The following is a 9,619-nucleotide window of genomic DNA, read 5'->3' as shown; positions in this document are numbered from 1 at the left end:
GTTTAGATTGAATGGTAATTTATAATCAGTCACAAGAACGTCGAATCTGAATCACTTGAAAAAAACACGGGGGTGCTTAACTTTTTTCCAGGTGTATACTTCTTTTGATGGACTCATTTCTGTTTGATTCGTTTGCCAATCGAACTTTGTTGTTCACACTGAATGCAAAAAAAAAATCCCCAGTGTGAACAAGCCCTAAATTAATGACAGTTTCTCTCTCTTAACAAAAAACTGCAGATACATTAATGTTGAGAACAGGGTCTAGTGAACGTTTCAACTTTGTATATGACAAGCCTATATTTTACATATTGTATGAATACAAGTACAGTGACGATCAAAGCTATATGCTTATACGATCAACTAGTATGTCTTAATTATAAGTGACCTTCCTATGTTTTCGCTAAAACTACATTAATTATGGTTTCTATAACTTTGTGATAAAAAACTGTTATTCGAACATCTTATTTGATTACGATGACGTCTTTAAGAACACGTTGCTATGCTAGTACAATATATATATATATATACACCCTTAATTTATACTTACAAATAATCTTACAAAGAATAATTAGCTACCAATTATGTTTTCTAGACGTGAGCACAATACTTATAATGATTTTAAATCTTAATTAACAAATCAAAGTATTACTCTTGTATCGGTTTAAAGTTTATTTCTTTTAGCATTATTCAGCGGTAAGTCTTAGGGTTTATAACTCTAAAATACGGGTTTCGATACCATACTAAGATAACTTATTACTTAATTTAGAAGAAGATAATACTTATTCAGAACACCAAGATAAAATAACTTAATGTTTATTTCCAATACCATGCTAAGAGAAGTTACTAGTTGCGGTGTTGAGGTAATATAATACTTACTTTAGATATCATGCTAAGAGAAATTATTACATAAATAATGTATGTATAGTTACCTTTATTACCATGCTAAAACATCTTAATACGTTTCTCGAACCATAATAGAATTTACTAAGAGTGACTTAATGGTTACTTTGGGCGCCAAGTTATAAGAAGTTGGTGCTTTTTTTAATGGAAACCAAATCGCGACAACGTATTGCTGCTACCATTTTCAGAGAAAATAATACTTACCTCAGGCACCATCAGAAAACAGCATACAAATGTGGTGATGAAAAAATTAATCCAAAAAACCCAACGAAGAAACGTAAAATAGGAAGCTACAACGGATCCAAAATGACCTAAAAGAAAATATGAGGTACTCTATTAGCAGTGAAAGCTACATTATAGTACGAACAGTTTTATTACCGCAAATTACATCATATATTTAAGTACTTTATGCTAGTATTACATAATTCAATATAAACGATCACTAGGTTTTACGTATCATATATGGATTTGGTTTCAGGTGCTCTATTAGCAGTGAAAGCTACATTATAGTACGAACAGTTTTATTACCGCAAATTACATCATATATTTAAGTACTTTATGCTATTATTACATAATTCAATATAAACGATCACTAGGTTTTACGTATCATATATGGATTTGGTTTCGAAAGTTACTCGATTTTCAGCAGTCTCACGTTCCTCAAGAGTCATAGCTTAAAAGTTATTTGATTTTTGTAAAGCAAATGGTTAGCTAGAAGCATTTTAAGACTTGAAATAAACGACCTTATAACACCAAATTTGTTATTTTTCTTTCATTGGACACCCAACGTTTCGCTTTACAGCTTCTTCGGTAGCTTTCCGCTAAAACGTAACGGTTACGGTTTGTATTTTAGTGGAACGCTCCTGACGAAGCTGTAAAGCGAAACGTTAAGTGTCCAATTAAAGAAAAATAACACATTTTGTGATATAAGGTCGTTTAATTCTAATATTAAAACACAGCTTGAAATTGTTTAAAAATTGTTACGTTACATTCTTACCCAGCATCAGGCTAAAAATGTTAGATTAAACACTACGCTGGCCTTTTATTTATTATTGTTAGGGTTAAACCTGTCACTACTTTGTCACTTTTACTAAAAATAAAATAGTAATTTTGTACGTATTATACAAATGATTTAAATCATATCATTGTCTGTTTAAATCTATCTTGAGGTTTACGGATTACAAAACAATGAATTTTCCAACGGCATTAATGCTGATTACATTCTACACTAAATAACGTGCCTGTAGCATGGTACATAGTATAGCTCGGTACTACATAAAACTATTTCTGTGTAAGCTTGTTTGTTTGTTCAATTTCACGCAAAGCTACTCGAGGGCTTATCTGTGCTAGCCCTCCCTAAGTTAGAACTGACAGACTATTGTTTACGAACGAAAACTAGGATTGATCGTCACATTATAACACTCCATGGCTAAAAGGGGTAACTATGTTTGGGGACGGGATTCGAACCGAAAATCTGCAAATTGGTAGTCCAGTGCAATAATCACCAGACCATGCATACCAGGTCCTCTTTGTAAGCTTGATGTGTCTTATATTTACCTAATACGCATGATCCACTTTCACGGAAACAGATGTTAACGAAACATCACCAAAATAACTGTTACTTAATAGTCTCGGCTCCAGTTTTTCTTAACAGGGGCATATGAGACATATGATGATGCTAAAACTAAATTTAAATTAATGAACGGCATCAGCTTGAGGGGACAAAGACAATTCAAGGAGACCTGCCCCTTCTCTTCTCCTTCGCCAGCGCTAGCACTGGTGGTTAATCGTCGTGAAACGATTTGATACTTCAAATATAAAATCCTTTACGTAGCCAATTTTATTATATCTTCCAGTGTCGCCACCTATATGTAACTTGGCCAAAGCGATATGTAATAAATATCAGACGGCATAATGACATATTTAAACTGCAAGACCAATCTCCAATTCACATTACAAGATTTTTGAATGCATGACCGTAGTTCTCTAGCTTTCAAACTTCAAACTTTCATATCGAATTTTCTGAAAGCTTTTGCTTTTCATGAATGCTATAAAATTCCATTAACATGTACTGGAATATCCTTTTTAAAATGTGAAAGAGGTTTTAAATTATACGATGTTAAAAGCTAAAAACTGTCGAAACAATAGAACCAGTAAGCCTAATAAAGAAGAATATAGAAAAGAAAAACTTTAGAAATTTAACGTGACTGTTTTTCGTTAATTTAAGGTTTATAGATTTTAGATAAGTAGTCTATAAAACGTTCACTTTAGTTCTTTCTGAATTATTCTCTACGTGAGCGAAAGGTTTTTATTTAGTCTAGAAAACAAAAATCATCTAGTGGAACGCTCGTCATGCATTCAGAAAATGTAATCACTTTAAAACTGTTATTGGCTGCTTAAAACTGTAATTTTCTGATTAAAGTAATCCTTTCATTTAACTATGCAATCTATTGAAATATTGAAAGGTGAATGTACCACTAAGAGTGAACAACTAATAGTTCAAGGTAATAAAATCTCCCGATCAACAATAATTTTAATAAATTGTTGGTAATATTCTAGAAAAACCAATTAGTATTTAGAATTACAATTAATAAACATTTCTTGTAGGCCTGGTATGACATTGTGGTTGGCCCTCGACTCGCGATCTGTGGGTCGTGGGATCTAATTCTATCATTGAATGTGCTCGCTCTTTCAGCTCTGTGGGCGTTACTATGTGGCGATCTATCCCGCTATTCGATTAGACTAGCCCAAGATTTGGCAGTGGAGGGTGTTGACTAGCTGTTTTTACTCTAATATATCACTTCTAAGTTATAGACGAGTAGCGCAGGTAGTCCTCGGTAAGCTTTGCGCGAAATTCAACAAACAATTATTTATTGTGGACTTACTTTCAATTCTCTTGATCCTCATTTCCCAAGGAGTGAGGGTGACAACAAGGTTAGCCAACACCCTTTTGAACCTCTGGAACCACTAGAAATCAAAGAAGGTACATATACAAGGTTTCTTAGTTAAATTTTTTTATTAATTAACCCTTGGGTAATGAAGAAAAACTATAATATGATGATGACAAAACCTTGTCGAAACGTTGTGCATTTGCTGTTATGTTAAACTTATATTAAAGTTTTTTTTCATTACACATTCAAACCGTCTCCAACCATTATTAGTCTCAAAGTGGGTTCCTCGTCATCGAATTTTAATTAACCTAATCAACCTTTTAATTTACTACATAAATATTTAAACAAACGTATCATCAATATTGCATTTGATTCCACTAGCTACTGCTATGCATTTTGCATAGAAAATGCGTGAGTCCACCATATACTTTGGCCAGATCTTTACAAATAGTGTTATGGACCCGCCCGGAAATGAATGGTATAAAAACAAGTCGATAACTTGAGGATAATTATGCAGTATAAGAATAATTTATCATTTATTTTATGACATACACACACACATATATATATATATACATATATATATATATATATATATAACGTCACATACTTTGTTTCATTACTGAAGTGTTTATGTTAGAAGAATTCTAAAATGAATATTTTTTAAACATTAATATGTAAGTAATTTTTAATTAGTATAACCTTTGTTTAATTAACCTTATTTTCAGGTTTATTATTCCTAATTGTAAGGGGCGTGCATCATAATATTCTAAGGGTGTAGTCAGAAATTAGGGATTAGTGTAGGCCACTTGGGGTTCAAAATGTGCATTATGAGTAAGAAATGTTAATAAACAACAGTGTAATAAAAATTCCATTAAAAGTAAAAGTAATAGTTGATATACTCTGATAATTACATGGTCCATGTAGAAATATTTACATCTAATGCCTTTGTTAATATAGAGCTAAATATTGTTTAATGGTTTTTTTCTTTTGCATGAAAAGACTTGTCAAATATTGATACTATGAACTACGCTAAGTTATACAGAGGTTGTGTACGTTATATTAAAACTATTCTAAATATGCAAATCAACACGTCACGGGACAACTACAGCTGGTATAAAGGCATGGCGGAATGGCACGTATGACAAATACGTTTTGACAATGTTTGACGTTACGTAGGTAGTGTGATGCCACCGAAGATTGATAGTTTTTGAGCAAGGTACATAACTGCCTTTTCCGATGCAAAACATGCAAAGACTCATGTCAAATGTGTTCATATCGGTAATTTAGAATTTACAAGACGGGGACATTCTTTTACTTAATGGCATTGAAAAACAAATGAATATGGATCAGTTTGGGGATTAAGACCATCCAGAAAGAGACCTGCAATGAGTCGTACCTCAACCATGGAAAGTAAAGTGAAGCGTTTTGTAATAGATAAAAATCAACAAATTCATTGGCAAAAGCCATTCACTCGTCCAAAACAAAAGTATGCATCATAATCAAAATGGCTGTCTGACTGGAAAAGTTACATGAATCACGTGTACACAAGCGGCTTCCATGACATATACATTCAGCTTTCGCATACCTCAGCAGGAGGAGAAGGAAACGGGTATTCATGCTATCCCATATTAAGGTATACTGAATTAAATCGCCTGACGCAACAAGCTCGCGTGTGTTTTTCATAGCAAAATCACATCGGGCTATCTGCTGTATTTACTGAGGGAAATCGAACTCCTGATTTTATTGTTGTAAATCCGTAGACTTACCGTAGTCCCACCGGGGGACAGACGCAACGCCTGTAGATTGCTGTGCAAAGAAACTGTTGAAAAACGCTGGGAATCATCATTCTGATATACTGGATGGCTTATGGAAAGTTGCAGGGACGATGAGGATGTTTTGAACGTGACAAAATTACGATGGAGTCTTTTGCTATGGAAAATGAGCTGTAGGGCTATTGTCAAGATGCACGGTCGTCAGATAAAGATTGGCCGGATGTGGTAAGGTTCCAAAATCGTTTTAATATAACGTATTTAACCTTTCCTTTGTAGATTTAACTTGGTGCTATTCTGATTTTAATCATTTTAAGTTGTTATTATATGAGCATACTATCAAATCATAATTTTCATAATATTTTCTAACAACTTTTGATAAATTGTTGTGATAATTGTTAGTCATTTAACTTATTATTGTAAAAAAGAAAACAAATATTAAGCCTTTCCTTAGCAGATTAATCTTTACAGAATCTGATTCACAGATCATGAATGCCATGAGTAAAAGCATAAATTGAAAAACATACCGTAAATTCAATAATAATCTGCTTTGATTAAAACATATCATAAAAGTTGGAGCTAAATGTACTGAATTCAAACTTAAAAATGAATACCAAATTGTTAACACCAACTATATTAACAACTTTTCTTATCTCTTTATGATTCAGTTGAATTACATTCATTAGAAATTTTACATATATGAAAATTGGGTTTTTAATTAGAGGTTTTGTACTTCCACATGAATATATTATCAAGTATTAAATTTTATTTATTATTATTATTATAAATAAATATATATATATATATATAGAGAGAGAGAGAGAGAGAAATACAATTTATTAATACTTGTTTTTCTCACCTTATTCATCAAAACTTTGTACTTAGCCAAGATGTCTTTGGATCGCTTGCTGTGAACAAGTTCGCCCTCGTGTTTATTCACGTAGGATTTTGCGCGTCTGTAAAGGAACAATATTAAAGTGTGAAATTTTGAAATACAAAATATTCTGTTTTATATTTCAGATGAAAGAGTATCATATTTTTGTCGTATCGAACGTCGTGCATCGACCAACGGATTTCCTGTGTTGCTATTTAATGGAAAAATCACGAACGATGGAGAATCGTTTTAACTTCTCCAACCAGCTTACCGAGGCGTAACTCTACAGAACAAGCAAGCAAATAAACAGATGTTATTGTTTATTATTAAGCATAAAGCTACACAAGGGGCTATCTATGCTCTGCCCACCAAGATTATCGAAACCCGGTTTCTAGCAGTATAAGCCCGCGGATATACTGCTGTGCCACTGAGGGTTATAAGCAGATGTTAAAACAAACAAAACTATAAAAATGAGAGCATAATTGCATACCCAAAAATTTGTTAAACAATTTTTTTTACCTAAAAATCAATTTTTGTTGTTAATAAAAAAAAGCTACATAATGGGCTATTTTGTTCTCTGTCCACCGCGAGGAGTCGAACGCCGGATTATAGCTTTGTAAGTCCGTAAACTTACCACTGATCCAGTGGGTGACAATAGTAATTTCAACTATTTCTTTATGTTTTCACTATTATTTCAATATAGCTACATTTGTTTGTTAGTTATGTTAAAAATGATTCCGCTATTAATTATTCATTTATTTACTTTTATAGAATATCACAATTTTAATAGTGAGCGAGATATAAGTTACTGATATCCAGGTAATTATTAGCTTTAGCTTAACAATTCATTTAAATATAATATAATTTTAATAGTGAGTGAGATATAAGTTACTGATATACAGGTAATTATTAGAGTTAACTTCAGTTATATCTCAGAATTTTTCATCTTACGCTGTATCTGCTGTTTGCAAACTGTTCGAAAGCGTGAAATCTGACCTTTTTGAGCTTAGTTATTTTCACCGTTTTACGTATTGCACAAAAAGTTCTTATAGGTCTCGACAAATACACGAAAACGTTGTATTTGGTATGAAATCCCGTTTTTTCTATAATACACAGGAATTTTATCAAAGTAATTAATTTAGACAGTTTTAGATGTACTCGTAGGAAGTAACTGTATAGTACAAATATTTATACATTCTTCTACAAAACAGAACATTGTGAATATAGCTTCATGACGTTTTACGCTCATGTAACGTTCAGCCTTACAGATGATTAGACTTGTTCTTTTGTATAAGTATATATGACTAATTAGCGTTGAATGGAAATATACTTAGGATAAGATTACGTGTTATTTCACAATCAGCATTATTTTCATTTATTGGTATGCATGCCTATAGCAAGACCAATTAAATTAAGTAATTAACGTAACTATCAGTTGAAACATTTATTTTCAACTGGAATATCTATCGTGTTGCACATAACCTTGAGAAACGTCTCGCTATTTTATATGTTTACTCTTAAAATGTTCTCTAACTAGTATACATTATTGTTAACGTTTTGTACTCGGAATGTGACCGTGAGTGCAAGGTTAGGTTGTCTTAGTAACGGCGAGGATTGTCTGTTTTTGAATTTCGCGCAAAGCTAGTTACACGAGGGCTATCTGCGCTAACCGTCCCTAATTTAGTAGTGAAAAACTAGATGGAAGGCTGCTAGTCATCACCACCCACTGCCAACTCTTGGGCTACTCTTTTACCAACGAATAGTGGGATTGACCGTCACATTATAACGCCCCCACGGCTGCAAGGACAAGCATGTTTGGTGTGACGGGGATTCGAACTCGCGACCCTCAGATTGCGAGTCGAGCAGTGGTGTAGCAAGAGGGGGCAAGGGGGCAGTAGCCCCCGGGCGCAGGTGTGAACGGGCGCAAATTTTCTTCTGGCCTATAATGCCTATTAATTAATAATTATGCCCTCCCCTAGGATATAGCGCAATTGCCCTACGTTAAGTAAATACAACACAGTGTTACGTTATTTGTGTGTATTACGCTTGCAGTTTTAAAAGCCGCCCACTAAAATACAATGAGACCGAATTGACGTACAGAAGTAAATTACATTATTCGTCTGTAGATCAAATACAAGTCCTAGAGTACAACGTACAAGTAAGTGTATGTTCAACAAAAAGAAAATATGAGATTGATGTAAAATATTAACTGGTGTGCAAGATTGGCAATATATGCAACAGGCAAGGCCTAGATCTAGTAAACATTATAGGCCTAATGTAGTGGTTTGTAACTGTATTGGCTGATTGTAAATCATGTCTTACACCAACTAATGTACTAGACTTTAGGTCTAATTGCAGTTATAACTATTTCTAGACCCTAGGTCCATCACCATACAAATTGTAGCCTATATTATAGGCATACTTAGACCTATACTAACTATTAAACTAGGCATAACACTAGGACAAATCTAATAGCTAAGTTAATAGATCTAGATGTAACATTTGTTCCAGAAGTTAGGCCTACTAAATCTAAATCTAGAATTGATGAGGCAGGGTTATATCTAGATCTGGGTAGATTCAAATACAAGGTGCTTTCAATCTATGCACCCAAATCTAAGGTCTAGTTTAGATCTATAAAGCTAAATTTCTATCATTATTATTACATCTAGGTTCAAATCAAAGACTAAAAAAGATGGAAATAACAGGTCTAACATTAATGTTAGATCTAGATGAATTAGCGACTTAATCTAGGAACTGTTATCTAACACCACTAATTAGTTTTAATTTAAGTTTTCTCATTCTATCAAAACCTTTAACATTAAATATAGCCTATAGGCTTATATTATGTTATGATTACACCATTCTCCACAGTGTGTGAAATTTTCATTCAAGCAATTTCAGACTTGTCTCCTGTAGTGTTCGTGTAGTTAAACATATCCAGTTTTTAAATGTGATTTAGCAACTGGCAGTAATTTATATGGTGCTCATAAGCATGATTTACTAGCATATACACTCATCTGCATCGATTTTCTTACTGTTGTGTCACATTAATTAACACGAGTGTGGGTGGTCTAAAAATGGAAATTAAAGTGAAACCAGGTCCAGATGTGCCTAACTAGTCCTAAGTTGCAACTATAATTGTATAATTTAAATATAATTTGTGGTTAGGAACTTAGGAAAGT

At 33.2% G+C, this 9,619-nt stretch overlaps 1 protein-coding gene across 1 annotated transcript in view; it reads right to left on the bottom strand.

The window, feature by feature from the left end:
- Positions 1–9,619, bottom strand: part of LOC111087312 (transmembrane channel-like protein 2) — a 77,676-nt gene that overhangs the window by 46,238 nt on the left and 21,819 nt on the right. Inside the window, 3 exon segments of the mRNA XM_022393552.1 lie at positions 1,105–1,211; positions 3,786–3,867; positions 6,423–6,519. Coding sequence (XP_022249260.1) covers positions 1,105–1,211; positions 3,786–3,867; positions 6,423–6,519 — 286 coding nt within the window.

This window comes from Limulus polyphemus, unplaced genomic scaffold (assembly GCF_000517525.1).
Source record: "Limulus polyphemus unplaced genomic scaffold, Limulus_polyphemus-2.1.2 Scaffold2002, whole genome shotgun sequence".
Lineage (NCBI taxonomy): Eukaryota > Metazoa > Arthropoda > Merostomata > Xiphosura > Limulidae > Limulus > Limulus polyphemus.
The sequence above is the reverse complement of the archived record's forward strand: the minus strand, read 5'-3'. Positions and strand labels throughout refer to the sequence as shown.